Genomic DNA, 23,629 nt, shown 5'->3' on the forward strand with positions numbered 1-23,629 from the left:
AATAAAAAGGGGTCAGTGACGACACTCTTGGTCCCTTTAGGACCTGGCACATGTTTGGACATTACAATCTGGATATGCACCTGATTACTGTCTACTATCTTGCTAGTTACTTTCATATAGACTCATTGATACTTTCTTGCCTGTGAGAGTGCATACAAGCAGGGTAATAACGGACAAATACTTGCTACTGTTTGAGTTTCCTCGTGACAATAACTTTTTATTTATATGGGTTTTGGTCTTGTATTAATAAAACAATGTTCAGCTTATAAAATAATCAAACTTAAAATTGCTGCACAATTTTTTTTCTCAAAGATCTACTGCAAATGGGCATATACAGAAACATACTTCAGTTACATGCTTAGTAATCCTGTTTTATAAGAAAAAGAAATTTAGCAGTATGCAAAACAAGGGAAAGGTGACCGCTCATGTATAGCCAATCAATGTGTGACACATAGTAACACACAACAGAGAACAGCATTCACACATGCTTTTCAATACATACATACTTCTACACAGACACCCAAAGGCACACTCCCGCAGCCATGTGTTGGGCTCCACCCAGGAATTTCCATTGTTGTAATAGGAAAACAAAATTTGCTTCATACATTAAGCAAATGGATGAGAATTGATAGTATTTCATAAGCATTCAGGTGTTGGACAGTGATGTTTCCTTTTTTCAGCTGTAGTTACTTGATTGTAAGAGTTTACTTGCATCAGATAGTTTGTGAAGCGTGTCAGGCTTTCAGTAGAGTGTAGAAGAATGTCATTTTACGTCACATGCTATCTTTAAGTATATCTTCTGCAAGTGGATGATACTATTTTTTATAAATTTAACAATTAGATCACAGACTTCTAATTACTAACTCAGAAACAGGAAATTTGAATAGCTGTAGGTAACACTGATCAATGATCCTTTAATAAAACTGAAATAAAAAATGTAATTTGCAACTAGTTGCAGAGGCAACAAAGTGTGATTTCTAAAGGTAATAACATGTGATGTGTTTCCAAATGTTTTGTGTGGTTAAAATTTAAGCATGTTAACCCAAAGGTATAGATGATACACTTTCTTGTTGACCATAAACCCTATCCATTGTGTATGTCAAAAACATTACGATTGCCTGACAGATGATACAGCCTCACCTGGGCAATCCAAGTAGCACAGACGCACTCTGTTACGAGACAGTCATCTGACATAATGAGAGAAGAGAAGATAAGGTAGACATTAAACAATTTAATGGAACAGATTTCAAAGCAAGAGCATTTTACTAGTCATCCAAATCATGCATTCACATGAAACTCTGAGTGCGAAAAGCACTGTACATTTGTGAGCTTAATATGGATGCATCAGATTTCACTGAGCAAAGGATAAAGCTAAGGGGGTGTATGTTTCACAGAATGCTAGTACGGTTGCCAGACAACAAAAGTACGTCAAAGGTCAGGAGTCAAACTGGTGTTTGAACGGTGATGTAACACCAAATACACCTCAAAGCCTGGCTAATTTCCAAGCTGCAAGCACACTTAATACCATCATCTGACATTGAAGACAGGTCAGTCATCAAAATACTGTGTGTAGAGCTGAACTTTCAATCTCATTGGACATCTGAAAATTAGACATCTACTTAAGTTGTAACCTTTCTGCAGTGCAGACTCCAAGAGTTGGTTGAAACTGAATGTAAACAGTTGTGAAATGTTTAAGTATGAGAGGTATGTCTATAAGAAAATTAGCCAAGATTTCACCAGATGTTTCTTTCACATTGTGTTAATGAAACATATTTTGATCTCCAAAGCACTTGATCGTGGATGTGACTAGAAACATCTGGGTGAAGATAGCAGTCTAATGTGAAACGAAGACAGTACTATGTTATTTATATCAACTACCAGATGCTACAGCTGATTACTTCAGAAGCAATATATGCATTATTATATTACAGGGGTTGGACAAAAATGTGGAAATACCACAACAAATGCATGTTTGAACATAAATACAAATGCTAGCCAGGCCTGCAGGTTGTGCTGTTGTATTTGACCATGAATGGCGCCTCCCAATATTCTCAGTACATTGCAAGTGGCAGTTGTGGTCAGAACAGAGTCCTGCATAATTGTGAGTACATTGTGCCAGAGCCAGGTGAATTAGAATTTGGGTGATAGTTGATGTTCATATGGTGAGAGTTTCCATAACCAAAGGAGATTGAGTGTTTGGTTTTTCAAGAGGCACTATATCAAAGGTCTATACCACATACAAGGAACATGGAGAAATATCATCCATTCAGAACAATGTCGTACTTGCAGACCCTGTCAGCACCAAACCAACATGAAGGCAGCTCCAGAAGCAGCGAACTGCAGGGCAAGCTGGAATTCCAAAACCACACATCAGTGATGGAAAGGCCCATAATGGGAAAATGTGCTTCCTGGAGTATGAAGCAATAGAAGAATGTCATATGTTCAGATGTGACTTGTTTCACAGTTTCCAGCTTCTTGCTGAGTTTACATCCATGTGAAACATGACAACAGTTTAGTGATGATTTGGTCAGCCATATCATGGTACTCTATGGACCCCATGGTTACTCTGCAAGGTCACATTACGGCCAAGGATTATGGGTCTCTGTTCACACAGCTTGCATTTTCCAGGAGGGTTTTGTGAGCACAAGGATGAATTGCCACATCTCCCCTGGCCACTACAGTCACCAAATCTCAATATTACTGAACCTTTGTCATTTACTTTGGAGAGAAGGGTGCAAGATCACTATACACCTCCATCATCATTACCTGAATTTGTTACTATTTTAATAGTATAAGATTCCCTTGAAAACTAGACCAGTGTATTTATCCACTCTGAGATGACTGGAAGCTGCTTTGAATGCCAAAGGTTTCCATATGCCATATTAGGCATGGTAACGTGTTGTGTTTTTGGTGTTTCCTCTTTTTTTGTCCACCGCCTGTATCTAGTAAAAGGATAATCTAACAACAAATTGCCTTTAGCCAAGAGGACTGTACATTTTTTACAGGGGACAGGAATTCGTAAGGAGAGAAGGACCAAAATTTAATCTGTGTCAACATTAAAATAATTAGACTGCTTGACCTCCAGCACAAATTACACAAAGCAGCTGAGGTGCACTCAAATACTTCATCCAATGGGTCATGGAAAATTGTGTGACATGTAACATGACGACAAATATGGCAAAAATACCAGCAAATTTCATGAAGATCATAGGACTTTCAGTTCAAAAGGTAACATAGAGCAACAGCCAAAAGTATTGATGGCAATTCATGCATCTGCTTGCAAAGCCATGCAGGTATCCCTCAGTAAGCCGCATAGACATACTTCAGTAAAATCTCTTAAATAGAATACCAGAGTGTTTGGGTTCTTGCGTCAGAGACTACTTGTACCATTTGCCAGAACTCGGAAAGGTAGACGTAACATAAGTCTTATATCAGAGGCTCATCTATGCTGCAACATCTCAGTATGTCTTCATTGACTACACAAATACAGAAATGGAGGACACAAAGGAAAATTGTGTGTCAATGATACGTAAAACGAATTGCTGAAAAGTAACAAGATCGAATAGTAAACCTGATGCAATTCCCACTGTTTTACAGATGGCAATAGGATACTATTTGCTGCAGATATCTTGTATACGGATCAGACCTGTAAGACTGAAAAAAATAGCATTAATTGTTTTCATCCAGGAGTATCAGTAAAATCAAGTACGCAAAATATAAATTATTAGCACCTTCTCTACTGTAAAATCCTGTAATATTTGAAAATTAAACACTTTCAATTAAAAGTAAACAATGTTTTAACAAAATAATTCCTCCAAAACACAGGTCTTGCTTTCCTGCAGAAAATATTGCAGTCATTAATCCAGATACGTATCGAAACACCAGGTGCTGTGCGAATTCAGTAGCCCATAATGATGCCATTATTTACAAACAGGTATTGACATTGAGAAACTGATTTAAAAGAGAAAATCTCTAATGAAATTTAAAATGTTTCTGCTTACATGTTGGTGCTGTGAAAGGTTGTTTACTCCAAAATGACAGATAGGTAAGGTACTTGAGAAAGAAAAAGCTTAACAGATTTGTTATACAACTCTGAACTACTTCATCAGTCAAATACTTACGGGTAACTCCACGAACTGGTATAAAATCATCACCTCAAACTAGCTGCAAGGAGAGGAAAACAGTCTTGGATCATGAATGAAGTTCTTCATCAGAGTCAGAAAGTTACAGAGCTAATACACAATCTCTTCTTGAAAGCTGTTAAGCTGACATCCTTAATGGTGTATAGGAGGATAACATAATTAGAAAAATCTCTGTAATGCAAAACTGTTCTTTCAAGAGAGATGGTTGGTACAAGCGGATAGCATCTTCATGATTCATAATGTAAAATATTTCTACTGCCTCTCTTCCACACTGCTTGTAAAGCTTAGAGACAAGACGACTTCGAGAAAATACACACACACACACACACACACACACACACAAAAGTGCCCACCCACCCCATGCCACATTTTTGCCCCCCACATGCTCCATGCAGGAGCAAGTAGGAAAACATAAATGCCTGACATGTCTTTTCCACACACTGAGTACTCATGTGAGTGTAATACACATGCTGAAGCACTGTTGTACTCTACGTAGTAAATTTGATTCCTCAATATTTACATAAATAATTACCTCAGACTTACTTCAGCCTAAGTATTTTGCAAAGAATTACTGTACAATATAGTTTACCAAGCTGGAATGCAGGATCTGAAGCAGTACAGCAGCAAGCTTAGAATATACAACTTACTACCATTGGTGAGTTAGCAGCTGCAACTCCTTGGATGCTGCCACCACTTGCAGATTTCTGGTGTTCCTTGAGCTGCTGCAGCGACTTGAGCAGTACCGTAGCACGAACTCTAGCATACACATTCATGTATTCATCACGATTATGTAGGATAAGCCAATCAGCCATGCGTACTAATTCAGCAGCCACATCCTCAGGCAGCTGGACTGGAGCTGAAGGGACTTCCTCTACTGGCGTATCTGTGGGCAGAATTTGTATGAACAAGAATTACGTACGCCCTAATACAATCTTTCTTTTCCATTGATGATAATGTGTAGAGAACAACTATATACTGGTAACAACAATACAAACTGGATGTACATATCTTCCAATCCATTTCTAGGTAAAAAATATTGTGGCTGGGGGGAAAAAAAACCACACACACACACACACACACACACACACACACACACACACACACAAAAGTGTGGGGAATTTCCTTATACTATGAAATCAATATAGACAGACAGAAAAAAATCTCCAACACCAAGATGGTGTTGTCAAACAATGGAAAATCCAGGACGAAATAATGACAGTACTATGAAAAGGATAAATTGCTACTCACCATACACTGGGGATGTTGCATTGCAAACAGACACAACAAAAATTAGAAAACATACACACACATTCATGCAAAAGCAAATAATACACACATGACCACTGCCTTTGACTACTGCCGCTAGTGATGTCACTGTAAGGACGCAAATCAGGTTGGCTTTAAACACATGCTGTAATGGTTGTGAACATTAATTACATTTGATACTGAACATGGTGAGTTGATGTTAGTCAAGAATACCTTTAAGACAACCATGACACCATTGTTAACAGCTCACTGACTATGAACGAGGTCGTGTAGTAAGGCGAAGAGAAGTTGGATGTTCCTTTCACGATACTGCAGAAAGACTTGGCAGGAATGTAGCCACTGTACATGACTTTATGGCAGCAGTGGTCACAGGAAGGTATGGTAACAGGAAGACCAGGCTCTGAACAGCCATGTGGCACTGCCAAGAGGGAAGACCATCGTATTTGGTGTATGGCTGTGGCGCATTTGTGCAGCAATTTGAAAGGCAGTTGGCACCACAGTGACACAGCAAACTGTTACAAATTCAAGGACAGCTCTGAGCCGGGTGCTCTGAAGTGTGCATTCCACTGACCCCAAACCACCACAGTTTGCGACTTCAGTGGTGTCAAGCGAGAGCTCATTGGAGGGTGGAGCAGAGGTCTGTTGTGTTTTCTGATGAAAGCCACTTCTGCACAAGAACCATTTGAGGCTAGGTGTTGGTCAGAAAAATGCAAGTTGAGGGGCTGCAACCAACCAATCTGCGAGCTAGGCACACTGTACCTACAACTAGAGTTATGGTTTTAAGTGTGATTTTGTATGACATTAGGAGCACTCGCACGGTTATCCCACATACCCTGACTGCAAATTTGCATGTCAGTCTGGTGATTCAACCTATTTTGCTGCCGTTCATTGACAGCATTCAAGGGGATGTTTTTCAACATGATAACATTTGTCCACATATCGCTGTTGTAATCCAACACGCTGTACAGAGTGTCGTCATGTTGGCTGGGCCTACTCTATCACCAGATACGTCTCAACATCCAGTATTAACCATCCCTTTATTAAGTGACAAGTACAACAGGCAATTAACTCCATCACACAAATTGACATCCAGCACCTGTATGACATAATACAAGCATGTTTGCATGCTTGCATGTGACATTTAGGCATTTACACCGGTTACTGGTTTCCACACAGTTGCGCTCTTCCAAAGCATGCTGTACAAGGAGGTCTGATAACGTGCAGATGTCACAGTACACCGGACAGGCCCTCTGGGTGTATTCTCTTCGAAGAAGAAAGGTTCTTGTGAATCCACACCACAGCCACACATGGCGAGTCTAATGACTCTTCATGCAGAACACATGGTTTAACAGTACCCCAAATTTGGCAGCTCTATATATTCACTGCACCCTGAAGTGTAAAATGTGCCTCACGACTCCACAGAGTATTGCCTGGCCACAAGTCATTAACTTCGAGCCCTGCCAGAAACCGAAGAGCAAATTCAGAATGTTTCTGCGAATCATGAGATTTCAGCACCATCCGGGGATCTTGTACGGGTACCAGTGCAAAACAGACCACAAAACTTTCTGTACTGTTGACCATGAGCTGGACAATTCTCACAACGCTGCGCAAGCACTACCACTAGCACTAGCACTACCCACAGCACACATTGCATGGTCAGTTGCAGCAGCAGCAAACCTCATGAGTAACTTCCACTGGCATAGGACACCTCTTCCAGGTGCCACATTGAGCTCACTCGTGTTTTCAAATTTCATTATCATCATCTTTAAACATTTAATGACATCGAGCCTCTCCTCTGGCATTTCAGTTGGCAATATTCTCTCAATCTAGCACTGCAATTGCTGCCATTCACATAAAACAATTTCACTAAAAGCACGCAGTCTCTCTTCTAGATATCCATGCTGTTCACTCACATTATGGCTTGTCAACTGACATCATGGATGTCATACAAACAGTGTACATCGCCAGATTTGCACCTGGTGGCCAAAACTGGAACTATTTTTTCCCAGTGTACATCAGTTCTGCACCAATGCATTGGCATATCTACTAAGTTTTGTTACCATACAATAATTAACAGCCCACACTGGACATCCATGAGTAGCTGTACTTTAATTACGATTACGCAGTACATTTAAAAGTACACTAAGCCGTCGGACAAAGACCTAATTCAGATTTAGGAAAAAACACATTCATACAAGCACAACTCACACCCACATGACTGCTGTTATCTCTGGACACAGAGGCTCAACCACATTGATCATCAATCTCGGTTTGGGTGGGTAGTGGGGGTACAGAGGTGGTGCAGTGTGGGAATGCACAGTATAACAGGGTAGGGGTGGATGTATGTGAGTGCTTACGGGTACTCAACGGCGAGGTTGTCAACACCCTTACACACATTAAAAGCAACGAATGTGCATAAAATTACTAAAATGTGATCATACAAGCTAAGACAACAGAAAAGAATAAAAGATGCTATACAAGAGACTAAAACGAAAAAGGAGTTAAAAAGAAGGCACAGGACAATGTCAGTGGCAGGCCACTTATGTAAAAAAAAAATTGGTGATCCAGTCATCCTATTAACAGATTAAAATTATCTCCCTAAAATCTTGGAAGAAACATTGGACAATTTATAAAACTTTAAAACACTAACCACTTTAATTTGAATGTTACCTAAAATAGAGGGCATGGCCCGCTGCTTAGAAAATATGGTGGTGAACAATGATCTGCATGCCCCAAGTGACACACGCTGGAGGGTCCTCTTGCTGTATGTCATAGGACTGTGGCCTATGTGAAGACAAGTGAGGAGAACCTCGTCCTGTCTACATGGCTGGAAGGAAGCACATAATGGATGTGCCGTGGGCTTTAATAGAGGGAGGTTATTGTCTGTCAATTATAGCCACTCTTGCTCCCACCGACACAAGACTCTGGAGTTCAAGAATGAGGTTATAGCTTGCAAGGGGATGGCACACTGAAATACAGGGTGATCAAAAAGTCAGTATAAATTTGAAAACTTAATAAACCATGGAATAATGTAGATAGAGGGGTAACAATTTACACACATGCTTGGAATGACATGGGGTTTTATTAGAACAAAAAAATAAATAAATAAAAAAAAACAAAGTTCACAAAATGTCCAACAGATGGTGCGTGAAAGATCTCTTGCGCGCGTCGTTTGGTGATGATCGTGTGCTCAGCTGCCACTTTTGTCATGCTTGGCCTCCCAGGTCCCCAGACCTCAGTCCATGCGATTATTGGCTTTGGGGTTACCTGAAGTTGCAAGTGTATCGTGATCGACCGACATCTCTAGGGATGCTGAAAGACAACATCCGACGCCAATGCCTCACCATAACTCCAGACATGCTTTACAGTGCTGTTCACAACATTATTCCTCGACTACAGCTATTGTTGAGGAATGATGGTGGACATATTGAGCACTGCCTGTAAAGATCATCATCTTTGCTTTGTCTTACTTTGTTATGCTAATTATTGCTATTCTGATCAGATGAAGGGCCATCTGTCGGACATTTTTTGAACTTTTGTATTTTTTTGGTTCTAGTAAAACCCCATGTCATTCCAAACATGTGTGTCAATTTGTACCTCTCTATCTACATTATTCCGTGATTTATTCAGCTTTCAAATTTATACTGACTTTTTGATCACCCGGTACCTAAAGATTATGACACACCACCTTGGTTGCTAGAACAACCTTTCCATTCCCCAAAATTCCCATGTGCCCTGGTACCCAGCATAAAGACACCTCCTTCCCCAGTAGTTGTAGCTGGAGGAGGGCATCCTCAATGGTCTGGACTACCGTACTTTATCTGCTGCGTACAAATGTTTCAGAGAGTGATGGGCACTCAGAGAATTGGAACAGACATGAAATTTAGCACTGGAAGAATGTCTTATCTGCTCCACTGCCCTCATGATAGCATATAATTCTGCATCAAAGACAGCATACAGTCAGACCTTAAGGACACAATACGGAAAAACAACAGAGCAACCAACAGAGACCCCCCCCCCCCCGTTTTGACCCCACATGTAAAAACAGCTACAGGATCGTGGTGCTCAAATAAAACACCAGAAAATATCATATTAAAAGTGGAAGCAAATGTGGAATCTCTCCTGTACTGCACCAAATCTAAAATTACTCTGGGCCTCTCCAGTCTCCCAGGAGGAGAAATGGTTGCATCAGTTGTACAAGATCCGTGAGTGTCTCAGACTCTATTGCATCTTGCAGTGGTAAATACAGTCAGCAAATAGTGATCCTCTTATACACATGAATTTCAACTGCAACTGCTTGTAGGTCAGTAGCCAGGAGGAGAGCAGAGGAGTGGTGTGCATAAGTGACAAACACTGTGACCACTACCTTGGTTCTTTTCCCTTGATATGTCATCTTTGCGGTACAGCGTATAGCCCTGTAGCACAAAGACGTCCGTATCTTTAAAATGTGTTCCTTGTAAACACAAGCACAAGGGGTGTGCCTTTGCTAGGAGTTTCAGTTCCTCCACATGACTCCTGAACCCATTCAAGTTCTGCTCTAGAATGGGAGCCATTCCATTGGTGTAGTTTTAATTTACCCTACCTTTGCTCCAGAGAGGTAAAGCACTTGTAGAGCAAGGAGGAGTAGAGAGGCTGCCAGGATCCGAGGCATCTAATTCCATGTCGTCGTCCTCATTGGTCAAACGCACCAGGATGAAATCTGATGGTGCCTGGGACAGCTTTTGACCTTGAACGTTGGGACCTTTCCTGGCACCCTATCCCTATGAGGATGGGAGTGAAATGGGGTATTGAGAGGCACTCTGCTTTGTGTGTGCCTTCTGGATGCTGACTGTGGAATAATTGTTGGTCTTTCCTGTTGCAGCTGCCTTGATTGCTTTGTCCTTACTCTTTTTCCTTGGCATGTACACTTGCAAGTAAAGGTGCTTATGGTGGATACAGACACATTGGATGTCGTCTATGTCAAAGCATCCACCTTGAGAACAGATTTCTGCACCATGGAGGAATACGAGGTGGCAAGGACAGAGGGCTTCTTCACCTTATATTCTTTTTTGGCTTCAGCATAGAGGAATTCACATGGTCACTTTTATTTCCTGTATTTTGCATTTCTCAGAAAAAACAGAGCAGCCTCAGCTCCAGACTGGGTGGCTCCCAGAGCTGTTGATGCAGATCACTGGATACATGCAGTCGGTCCCAGCATCGTGGACTGTTTTTCCACAGTTCCCACAAGTCACTTCACCTCCACAACTCATGGTTGTATGGCCAAAACACTAGAACTTATAGCGCTGTATAGGGTTTGGTATGTTATGCCTAACTGTAAGTTGAAGGAACCCTGTCATAACATGTTCAGGCAGTGCTGGAGAATCGAATGTGACAATGAAAGTGGCAGTCTTTTCAGCTTCTCCATTATTCCTTTGTGTTTGTTGCTCTACATGGAATATCTCCTGGGATGCCCATTTTTGTTTCAGCTCTGCTATGTCCATATCCATGATATCACGGCATGTTACCGCACCCTTACTTGAGTTCAGAGACTTGTGCATCCCAACAATTCTGTCATTCATGCAGTTTGTGTGGTGGCAGATGCTGTAGTGCTGCCCATGGGAGTGTGCAGGGACATGGCAGAGACAGGATGGTAGGCTGCTGTGTGCTGCGTTGAGAGGTGGTGGTGGCGGCAGGCGGGGAGGGGAGGGGGGGGCCACGGGACAGCACAGCGAGACGAGAAGTAGATGACCTGAGCATATACAAAGCATGTGTGAGATAGAAGTGGGAGTAGGGAAGGGGGTAGAGGTAGCTGGAGGACAAATCAGTAAAGCTGTTGGTGAAAATAATACAGATTTCCCGGGCAGTAAAGTAGTCGTTGAAGTCATATTATGCACTGTATGCTCAGCGGCTGGATAGTCCAGTTGTTTCATGGTCCCAGTTTCTCAATGGTCATTCATGTTTGTCAGTGGTCATGCACACATAGAATGGTGCACAGTGGTTGTATCTACGGTGGCACACCATATGGCTGCTTTCACAGATGGCCCTTACTTTGATGGGGTAGGAAATGCCCTTGTCAGAACTGCAGTATGTGGTAGTGGGAGAATGTATGAGACAGGTCTGGCATCTATGTCTTTCACAGGTATACAAGCCTTGTGTACGGGATTGGACAAGGATACTGAGTAGATTGGGTGGACAGTGGAATAACACTGTGGGAAGGGTGGAGATGAGAGTGGAGAGGATATTATTCATTCAGAGCATGACAAGAGGTCACCATAGCTAACTATAACCTCACCCACAATTATTTCTCCTTTGAAGACAGCACCTACAAACAAAATGTGTGTGTGGTACAGCCACTAGCACCCACACAGTACCATTCTAATGCCACTATTTATGGGCCATCTAGAGGAATCCTCCATAACCACCCAGAATTCCAGACCCCTCATCTGGTTCAGATTCACTGAAGACTTCATGATCTGGACCGACAGTGAGGACGCCCTATCCACATTCTTCCATAGCCTTGACATCATCTTCCCCATTTGCTGATTCTCCTAGGCCCAACAAGCCACATTCCTTGATGTCTACCTCCATCTCACTGATGGCTGTATCAGTCTACACCAAACCTATCAACCACCAACAATACCTCCATTTTGACACCTGCTACCCTTCCATATTAAAAAGTCCCTTCCTTGCAGTCAAGTCAGACATGGTGGTCACATCAGCAGTGACGCAGCAGTGACGAATGTTCCCTGACCAAAACACAGAGGATCTTACTGTGGCCTTCACAGACGAACTACCCACCGCACAGATCTCCCGTGTCTTGTCTCTCAAATCACTTACCGTCCCCCAGATAGAATCCATGCTGAATACTGTGGTCGGCTGACGCGCAGGTGGCAGGGTGCACATGGGGAGAGTGACAGTGGTGGGGGCTGCGGGCAGGCACTGTAGGAAAAATGCCAAGTGCTGGAAGGGTTGTGCCTTTTTAAACTGAAGCCTACATTCACATTTTTTGTGGATATTAAGTAGGTTCCCTCCATGCCCACACTTGCATGGTGACCATTCAAAAAGATCTGTCACATCTGCTTTGATTAGTATCTAAAAAGAATTTTCCTGAAAGTGCAGCAGTTTATTTCCACCTGGCTTGTTAACCATTTTTCACTTTCAGAGAAGTGTCAAAAGTGGCGAATTTTGAGTAAAACCTACCCATTTCTCTTGGTGCCATGTTAAAATTTACTTCTTTTGCAAAAACACAGCACAATTTACACAAGTCTCACTTCACTAGCATGTTGTGCAGAAGCAATTGTGAGAGAATTTTGAAACTGGTTTATTAAGTAAGGAACTGGGGAAAAGTAAGGTCAGTATCTTATCAAAAAGCACATCCTCGACACAAAATAAGTGTGTAATGTCTTCACTTATGTTGTTCCAAAACCCATATGATTTCCCACTTCACCAACTATCGATGGCCCTTAAAAATTAAATTCTTTCATGGAAAAAGTTTATAGTTAGTGGAATAATACAGTAGATAGTAAAGGTTTGCATAATAACCATACAGCAAAATACTCTCCTCTTTGTGTGATATCATTTGCCAAAAGATGATTTTAATATCTCACACCGTTTATGAAATATGAGGAATGGTGTGGATATTTTACTCTGGCTTTATTGCTGGCATGGCACAATCACAAATGAGTGTCCTATGTCAGATCAATTTTCTTAAACCTGGTGACAGATGGAGATCTCTAACAAGTCTAAAGAAAAATTCAGCATGTTAGCTAAAAATCATTTGAGAAAGATTGCAGGGCTTGCGACTTGATTCTGTCATTGCCAACTGTCACTGACCTTCCCGTCTGAACAAACAAATGAACTCACCCAGTGCTTTGGATAAAAATTGGTCACTGCCCATCAGGCACCATATCTGCACAGATACTACCCACTGACTGTCCAAAAGAGTACATACCCACTGACTGGCCAAAAGAGCTCCCTCCCTTCGTACCACAAAGGACTAGAGCAACTGTTCTGATTAGATTAGATTCAGATTTTGTTCCACAGATCCAAAAAAATGAGATAATTTTTGTGGGTGTGTAACAAGTCAGAAAGTATAGCATAAAAAACATAAACATTTGAATATAGTACTTACTATCCTGACTATTTATCAGGATATTGTCAAAATAGTTCAATACAATAAACTGGAACAGCTAATATTTACAGAATTAATATGCTGTCAGAATGAAACATTGCTATGCACTATTAATAAATTTATAATACACAAAATACCTAATCTTGACGTGACCAAGTGCTATCAAAACTGAAATCTAACAGACATTTTTACTTAAGCTGGGGCCTAACAGTCTCTGTTAAGATATTCATCTATACAGCAGGTGCCCATCATGGCTCAAATCCCTGGAAAAGACCTTGCAAGATCCCCCCCCCCCCCCCATGATACTAAGCCTCCACAGATGTTTCTCGGCCTAACCACGAGTCTGTAGAAAGTGGTATAGGCAATGTACAGTATAACTGGTCATTTCTTCTTGCTCGAAATTTCAAAAGTCAACTTAGCTCTTTCCGGATCAACTTAGTGCACAGACACTTTGAAGTCCTCCCTACCTGTTCTGTTCTCTTGCTGGCATAGTCCCTTGAATCAGTTCTTGTAGCATATTGGTTTCATTTAGAGTTGAAAACAGCCTGCCTATGTGGGTATAAAAGGAAATTCAGGTATCGGATACATTTTATATAAATTCCATGGTGACATTACAGTGCATTTATTAACAAAAATTGAAAGATAATTCACGACACAATTTGATATGTGAAACTTCAAAAATACAGAAAATTGAGAGTATTGATGTCACAGAGATCAGATCTGTATTGCAGCCCAATGCATTCTATGTGGGCATGACCACTAATAAGCATGAATGCCCACTGCCAAACTGTGACAAAGATACAGCTGGACCATCCACTTGATGAGCATGCCAAACAAAATTGTGTGCATGACATTAATGACTGTATCTTCTGGCCGTCTAGATTCTTCCCACCAACACCAGCTTTTCTGAACTGCCAAGGTGACAATTCTTCCTGTAGCATATCCTTCCTTCCTGTAACCCTTGTGGACCCCTGTGTCCTCAACTTTTGGCGGTCCCTCTCCTCCACACTTTGCCCTTCTCTGCCACTGCTCCAGCCTTACACTTACGTCTATCCTCTCAGCTCACCTGCCCAGTCCAGTCCTTTCTCCTTTTCTGTGTCCCCCCCACCCCACCCCCCTCCCCCCTTCCCCAGCACAGCATCCTGATGCAGTATCCAGTAGCCCTCCATCCTGTTCATGCCACATCCCTGCACATTCTCACACATCATCACAACAGCGTCTTCCCCACCCCTACTCCATTACTATTTCCCACCTTTGCTTCACACACCTTCTACATCTCACTATCCTCCACAGCTGAGATCACTGCTCACTGTAGTCAAGCCTGTGCTTGGAGACAGCAGGGTGTGTGTGTGTGTGTGTGTGTGTGTGTGTGTGTGTGTGTGTGTGTGTGTGTGAGAGAGAGAGAGAGAGAGAGAGAGAGAGAGAGAGAGAGAGAGAGAGAGAGAGAGTGAGTGTTGTGCTTGTATAAATGTGTGTTTTTTCTATATCTGAAGCCTGTCCATAGCTCAACCTCACCTCCATGTGGTGAACATAACTTATTAGATTTCCAAGTCAGTGGCCTACTCTCTTTCTGTGCTCTCCAGATAACAGCATGGAAGCACCATAGTGTTTGAGAAAATGGTTGTCACTGAAGTGCATATTAGACAGTGGACTACAATAACATGAGATTTAACATCATTTCACATTCATGAAAGGTTGAACATTTTCTTTGGATATGCTAAAATGACTAGCACAGCCATACAAGCCATACGTTTGGTGTGTCACTGCATGGAAGCTGCAATGCTAATGACTTTGGCTGGCCAGCCGGGGGTGGGTGGCAGGTTCACATAGAGGAGATGGGTTGCAGAAGGGGGAGGGGGGTGGCAGATGAGAAGCAGATGAGTGGGCAGGCAGGTGAAAGGCAAACAAGTGTTTCAATGAGAATCAGTTGCATAAATGTTGTGGCTAATTGGAACTGATGTCAAATTATGTCATAATAATAAATAACTAAATAGCAAGTGTAATAAATGAATTTGCACTACTAACTCCATTCTTCATAGTATAATGTAACTAATGACAATGATTTATTTGTTGTTTTGAGACAGGTAATGTATAACACTCTGGCAGTGAACTAGTTTCAAAAACTTAATAACTATTATGCATGTATTAAACATGACACTGCTCGCAGCATCAGCCAAACAGTAATGCAGAATTGACTTACCTTCATCTGCCCCAATCAAATCCAAGAGAACAATTGGAGGTACTGGCTTGCTGTGCCGCATGAGCAGATCTTTAAATTCTCTATTCAGGGCATCACCTCCAGCATTAAATAGTGTTGTCTGTGTAAAAAGATCAGCAGGTTAAATAATCTCAATTGCTCAATTGGGTATTTTTAAAAAAAATTAATCCTTGCTTGAATAACAGTATTTATAGTTCTTATGATACTCACAAAAAAGGACCATGGTGTTTATTACAATCACCGATGACAACTACATTTATGATAGGAGAGCATACTTCAGACCCCTCTTTTAGGTGCAATATATTTAAATCCATTATAAAAAGCTTTCAGTTATTGGTATTTTTTTCCTCCAACAACAACCTGCCTCCCCTAAATCTTTTTCTTTTCCACTCCATCAGCATCATCAGAACAACATGCATCATTCTTACTTTGCAATACTTCAGTCATTATGAATTACACTTCTATATAGCCCACTTACTGTTTTGCTCCCCACAGCCACAAGAGTGATTTAATTATATTATCTTTCTTGTAGGAGGCAGTTACTTCAACTGTAAGTATTAGATTACACATGACTGTTCTCCTACTTGCCATTTTTGAGGCCACCTGCTAATTAGATCAGTGGTGACAGTGAAAGTTGTTATTAATGCTCTGCTTCAGATTCAGTGACACACGTTTGCTACCTTGCTCTAAGAAGGGCTTGGACATCTTAATTTCTTGCAACAACCTATTCACTGTTATGAATTATGTGAATATGGTCTTTACAAGAGTAATGTGCAATTTTATGTCAATAATCATGGGAGACTTACTCAAATACATGAGGTTTGTCCAGAGAGTAAGGAATGGTTGGCATAACTAAATAAAAATGAAAGATGTTGGGAAGATGCAGACTGATTCTACAAGATGACAACACAAAACTCAAAACTTTATTTATGAAGTTACAGTACCATTTTTCAATGTAATCACCACAGCTGTAGAGGCACTTATTGTAAGGTGGGGCCAATATTTCAGTTCCCTTGTTGCTCTCCATCACTGCTTGCTGTTTCCCACCCAAAACTTCATTTAGTTTCAGAAACAAGAGAAAATCATTCGGTCCCAAGTCAGAGCTGTAAGGAGGATGTCCAGAGTCGAAAACAAGTTTGACAACAGCATTGCATTCCACATTTCTCATTTTGGGTAGTGTACTGAAATTAGTGAAGAGTTTCACAACGGGTGTCTGAATTGATAATTCAAACTCTTGGCATGAACTCCAAAGGATCACACCATTTTTTTCCCAAAACATTGTTGCCACCACTTTCTGGTGTTGAGATTTGGTTTTTCTTTTTTGGGCCTTGAGGAGGGAATGAGCGATGCCACTCCACAGACTGATGCTAGTTCTCTGGAATCTTGAATACAACCCCGACTTCCGTTATTATCCAGTCAAGAAATTTTTCACCAACATTGTCTTATTCAGACAAAAATTCAAGGGCTTCCCCCACCAGTTTAATGTTATGGACATCTGTCAAATAGACATACACGGAGCACATATGTTTTTGTAGCCAAGATGCCGTGTCACAATTTCACACAGATGCAAATGTGAAATTTGTGGGATGGATTCATGTAATATGCTTAAAGCAAACTGTTGGTTTTCCTGAATATTTTCCTCGAGCACACTGCTTCTTCTTTGATTAAATAAATGCACTATTTCCTCATTGACTACTTGTTCATTGCACTGTCACCATAAACCTTGCTTATTTGCTTATAAATTTAAAAATTGGTGAAGGACCAGTGCTGGACGTGATGTGCAACCATTGTTTACTTTCTGGATGATCCTCAAATGTACACTGCATGCATGAATAAATAACTATTACATATTTTGATATACCTCTTAGCTTCATATGAAAAAATTGTCCAAAGACAGTAGACAATTGTCATCAGAAGTCCCAACTCCGAATATTATGCTGAAAGTGGGCAAAAACATATCACAGAATGTCCCATTCAAGAACAATAGATACTTTCTTCAGCAAAGAAAGAAATCACTAAATACCCATACTAAGAAGGAACCACATGTTAGGAGAAGGTAATGGAGAGTAACTTCTGTTGCTAATATCTTTCAAACCCACCTATTTAATGCCAATACTTAGAAGTATCATAAGTGGAAAGATACTACTCCAAATGTCATCTCATGCAGTGTCTACCATCTCAGCCCTTGTTGTCTCACTTTCATTCTTATGACTTTAATCTCAGTCCAGGTTGAGGATGCTGAGCAAGCTATCTTTCTATCAACCTTCCACATTTTCCTATTTTTGGTGCAAATGATAAAAGCTGAAGCTTATTATTGAGACTACAATTTATATGGTATTACAAATATGGGTTACAGTTCATGTGTTTAGATAACATTGCTCATATTTCACTACACATGTTACAACAGACCATGTCTTTGGCCTATTTCAGACCCAAATATGAGGTACTAGATTTTGCGGAAAGGTATTGTACCATGTACTTCCTTCTTTATTGTTGTTGTTGTGGTCTTCAGTCCTGAGACTGGTTTGATGCAGCTCTCCATGCTAATCTATCCTGTGCAAGCTCTTTCATCTCCCAGTACCTACTGCAGCCTACATCCTTCTGAATCTGCTTAGTGTATTCATCTCTTGGTCTCCCTCTATGATTTTTACCCTCCACACTGCCCTCCAATACTAAAGTGGTGATCCCTTGATGCCTCAGAACATGTCCTACCAATCGATCCCTTCTTCTAGTCAAGTTGTGCCACGAATTCCTCTTCTCCCCAATTCTATTCAATACCTCCTCATTAGTTATGTGATCTACCCATCTAATCTTCAGCATTCTTCTGTAGCACCACATTTCGAAAGCTTCTATTCTCTTCTTGTCCAAACTATTTATCGTCCATGTTTCACTTCCATACATGGCTACTTTTGTGGCGGCGTTCGTAGCGACAAACAATTCGCTGTAGAAACGGCTTACGAAGTCACCGCCACACTTTTAATAGCGGGCCGACCGGTCCGCTGGAACAGTGAACAGAAAGATGAAAACCCAAACACTCTGATTAAATAAAAGTCGGTACTTATCTTTATTGATGAAGATACAGAAACACAATGGTGAACTCCGTGTCTACAGAGATCTGTCTAGTTCGAGTCGGAGCGGCTAGGTCAGCGTCGGCTGACGACAAACAACAACTCTGCTGCGATGAACACACAACTGACTAGCAAGTACACAATTCGGTGGCGAGTATACAACTGAGCGGCGAATACAGAACTGTCCTAGCGCTCGCGACTCCAGCGCTTAAGAAGCCAGAAGCCAGCGGTGGCGCGCGCAGACTTGCGGCGATTTCCTGTCTCGCTGGCGCTGCTTATGCGGACGGCGTCCGGACTTTGATGCTGCCAACCTTTTGGCAGCGGGCTCGGTTGGCATTACTGGCTAGGATATAACAGCTACACTCCATACAAATACTCTGAGAAACGACTTCCTGACACTTAAATCTATACTCGATGTTAACAAATTTCTCTTCTTCAGAAACGCTTTCCTTGCCATTGCTAGTCTACATTTTATATCCTCTCTACTTCGACCATCATCAGTTATTTTGCTCCCCAAATAGCAAAACTCCTTTACTACTTTAAGTGTCTCGCTTCCTAATCTAATACCCTCAGCATCACCCGACTTAATTCGACTACATTCCATTATCCTCATTTTGCTTTTGTTGATGTTCATCTTATATCCTCCTTTCAAGATACTATCCATTCCGTTCAACTGCTCTTCCAAGTCCTTTGCTGTCTCTGACAGAATTACAATGTCATCGGCAAACCTCAAAGTTTTTATTTCTTCTCCATGGATTTTAATACCTACTCCAAATTTTTCTTTTGTTTCCTTTACTGCTTGCTCAATATACAGATTGAATAACATCGGAGAGAGGCTACAACCCTGTCTCACTCCCTTCCCAACCACTGCTTCCCTTTCATGTCCCTCGACTCTTATAACTGCCATCTGGTTTCTGTACAAATTGTAAATAGCCTTTTGCTCCCTGTATTTTACCCCTGCCACCTTCAGAATTTGAAAGAGAGTATTCCAGTCCACATTGTCAAAAGCTTTCTCTAAGTCTACAAATGCTAGAAACGTAGGTTTGCCTTTTCTTAATCTTTCTTCTAAAATAAATCGTAAGGTCAGTATTGCCTCACGTGTTCCAACATTTCTATGGAATCCAAACTGATCTTCCCCGAAATCGGCTTCTACCAGTTCTACATTCTTCATTAGCCACTTATAATCATGACAGGTAGTCATTCAATACTCTCTCTCCCTCTTACCCCCCCTCCCTCTCCTGTTGCGTGGAAGAGACAAATAGGCTGCCAATGCATCTGTATATCAACATTAAATATAGGACAACAATACAGAAAGGACAGGCTGCTACTCACCACAGAGGATGAATTAAGTTGTAGTTAGGCATAATGTGTATGGACTGTTAGATATTATTTATATATTGGATTAAGTGCTTCATCTCTCTCTCTCTCTCTCTCTCTCTCTCTCTCTCTCTCTCTCTCTCTCTCTCTCTCTCACACACACACACACACACACACACACACACACACACATTATTGAAAGCAAAAGCAAAAAAGTTACTCACTATGTTTTCGAGTTCAACACTCTGTGGATTGTTCTTTTCAAAGTAACGTTGTGCTGTCTGAAGTCTATCCATCGCTGCCAGGAAAGGCTCCAATCCTGGAGCAGGCCCTGCTTGCACTACCTGTGCTACTTCTTGGCTGACACTGTAGAAACCAATGACATGATCCAGTGCCTTAAGTGCTTTTTCAATGTCTGGTGTTGGCAGTCAAGGATGTTTTCTTTGGCAGACTGCTATCAAATAAATCTCTTATAAGGATAATAATAAAAAAACCTGAATTCCAAAAAATGATTAGAACTATTTTATTTATTAGCTTTGGTCGCCACATTGTTTGATCTGAAAAATTTATGGCTGAATGCATTTTTAACTTAGCAAAATGTTGGGACTACTTTAGTTCCTCACATTACAGATGAAAACCCACCAGCCTGCTATCTATTTTCCCATTAGCACTATAATTTTGTTTGTCTAACATTTAAATGGGTCTTCAAACTTATTGAACACTATTAGCTGAGTAGTAATTTAAACTGAAGCAGTATGGCTCAAAAATTACAGTTTTCTTTAATGTAAGAGAGCTGCCTCTGTTTTACACATTAGTGCAGAAAGTTTCTGTTTTATTTTGTAACTTGTCCTGACCTGCCATTTGTTCTTTATACTGTTTCCCACAGTACATGATTCCATGATTGTAAATACAACTTTTGAAAACAAACTTTTACCGGGATACTTCTAGTATTAATAAAGTAACTAAACTATAGTATCACAAAATAAATAAACCAGACAATGTAAACAAAAGTTTTCATTGTCAAAATTTGTTTTAAACTAGAAAAAAACTGAATACACTAACCAACAGTGAAAATGTAACTGGGATGAAGTAAATGTATGTTAACTATATCAACCACATCGATACGAAAATGACAATGAGAAACTCATTATATTATAATTACTCCTGCTCCATATTCTCATTATGAGATTGGAAAGTGTAAGACTGTGTGTGACAATATATGTTATTTAGGAAAATAATCTGTCACTTGACAGATTACTTCACTGGGAGGTTGAAAACAGTCTCCTTGTCAGCAGTAAGTGGTGTTAATCTGTCTTTTCTAGAGATATCTGACTGACTCTGATATCATGTTGAAATGGAATGATTTATTGAAACTTCTCTTCCTTTCATTAGTTACTTAACAGAATTTTGCTCTTGCAAAATGAAACACTGAAAGGTTTTTCTGTTAATAGTATGTGTCTAGACAAGCATTGTTCCCCACCTGTGCCTAATTCATTGCGTCTGTAACAGGACAGGTTATCCTTAATGAAATGGATGCTTCACTGACACTGAATACCACGATGTCATAGGTGATGCTAATAAGCTCAAACACAGCCTTCATTTTCGTGGATTGGTAGGATTCTTACAATATTGAGTTATAGTATACTTAATGATAGACTTCACAATATTTTATGATTTTTACGAAATATGGTTTTACATTCAGTTGATGTAACAGTACTTTGTCTGTGAACAGTCTTTACAGACCTACTGATACCATCTATTTATGGTTTTCTGCAAACTTAACCTAAAAATACCTAGTAAATATTTTTGTATTATGTTCACACTGCTGCGACAGTTTACTATTTGAAGCGTATACAATGAACGCACAAATTTGTTTCACATATGACTCTGAAGAAAAATGTTTTTGTTGTACACAGAGTAATTCCTCTACTGAAGATACCTTAGCACAATAAATCAGATTCATAACACAATGACCACATGAAGTCTTTTTTTTCTCGGACTACAGATTACAATTTAAACTTTCTTAATTTCAAAAGGATACTTTCCTGACGTTTCTGTAAGTTGCCAGTTTCATTGTAAACTGGCAATATAGTCTCCTCCAAACGTGCCAATCGATGTTCAAAGGAATCTAGTATATTAATCATACCTTTTGTTAGGTGATTACTTTTGCCCTTGAGTTCCTTTAGCATATTCAAGTTATTCAACTCCTTCAACAAGAAACGTACGTTAAGTATTACCATGTTTTCCGAGAAAGCTCTCAAAGCAACAATAAAACAATGTAATCGAAAATATTTATTAACAAACCTTTTCAAGTTTTGATTCGATTTCGCATTTTCGTTCCGTTGCGTCATGCATTTTCGTAAACTGTTTGTATCGATGACTTTATTAATAACGTCAATACAGTACATAACCTGACACAAGCATAAACGCCTTCTTCGTCTTGACAGCTGACAATTGAATCACTGATAAACAAACAGTGTCGCCAAGCTTGCGCGATGGTAGAAAATTCCCCTTTCAAACCTTCTGAAAGATAAAAATGTGTAATCAGTTCGCAAACGAATATCGTTTAACGTAGCTGTTATATTCGATAGTTTCTAGTGCCGATGCACTTATCGTCTTCCTTTTAACATTGTGTTTTTATTGAAAGTGCTTTAACAGTCGCGACACTTCGCCTCGATTTTGTTGCCTACAGCGCCAGCAGCGCCCCAAGCGGCTGGTAGGTTCAACTGTGAGTTCGGCGCGATCGTGAAAGCAAATAGTGATTGTTTATTTTGATTTATACAATGATTTTTACCATCGAGAGCGTTTGTAGCGCGATAAATTGCAGCAACAACAGGAAGAAGACACCACAGCTGTCTCTTTTTAGGTTTCCTAAGGATTCTGAGAGGTATATATCATCATGTTACTAGATTGTATCGTCAGGATTCACTTGCAAACTATATGCGTATAAATGATAAATGTTTCGTTTTAGGAGCAGAAAATGGCTAGTTAATAGCAGACGAGAAGACCTTATGAAGAAAGACCCAGTTTACCTGTATAATAATATTAGGTTTTGTCCGCTACATTTCGAAGAAAACCAGCTCATGAACGCGGACAATAACAAACTCGTGTGAAATGCAGTACCCACACTGTTTGACATCCCAAATAAGCAACTTCTACTGACGATGAAGAGGAAACTGCCACAAAGATTCGACAGTCAATCTAAAGTTGTAGAACAATCGTATGACACAGAAGCAGCCAGTTCAGCTCTCCATGTATCAGTGCCAGATTCGTGCGAATCGTCACCACAGACGTGCTTTGACGATAAAGTGGTTAGATTAAGTGCAGCTGTTCGTGTCTTACAAAAGCGTGTGAAGTGTCAGATTGTGCAGATCGAGCGAAACTATTACGGGACAAGGAAAGTGCCTACAGAAACATTGTTTGAAAATTATTCAAATATTTGGTTTTTCGTGAAATGTAATGTAATCAGCTCATTATAATGTTTTCAGCATATTTCTGCCACTATTTG

At 40.5% G+C, this 23,629-nt stretch overlaps 1 protein-coding gene across 2 annotated transcripts in view; it reads right to left on the minus strand.

Annotated features, from left to right (window-relative positions):
* LOC126457988 (exocyst complex component 7) overlaps positions 1-22,580 on the minus strand; it is a 125,126-nt gene extending 102,546 nt beyond the window's left edge. The window contains exons 1-5 of one of the 2 annotated variants that reach the window (XM_050094754.1): positions 22,426-22,580; positions 22,163-22,328; positions 20,346-20,536; positions 15,719-15,836; positions 4,793-5,025 (exon numbers count right to left, since the gene is read on the minus strand). In XM_050094754.1, the coding sequence (XP_049950711.1) occupies positions 4,793-5,025; positions 15,719-15,836; positions 20,346-20,536; positions 22,163-22,328; positions 22,426-22,476 (759 nt within the window). In that variant the 5' untranslated portion in view covers positions 22,477-22,580. Of the gene's footprint in view, positions 1-4,789; positions 5,026-15,718; positions 15,837-20,345; positions 20,537-22,162; positions 22,329-22,425 lie in introns of both variants that reach the window. The other variant, XM_050094753.1, reaches the window with a different exon arrangement.
* Between the last annotated feature and the right edge of the window lie 1,049 nt (positions 22,581-23,629).

The sequence above is a fragment of the Schistocerca serialis genome, chromosome 2, assembly GCF_023864345.2.
Source record: "Schistocerca serialis cubense isolate TAMUIC-IGC-003099 chromosome 2, iqSchSeri2.2, whole genome shotgun sequence".
In the NCBI taxonomy this organism is placed as follows: Eukaryota; Metazoa; Arthropoda; class Insecta; order Orthoptera; family Acrididae; genus Schistocerca; species Schistocerca serialis.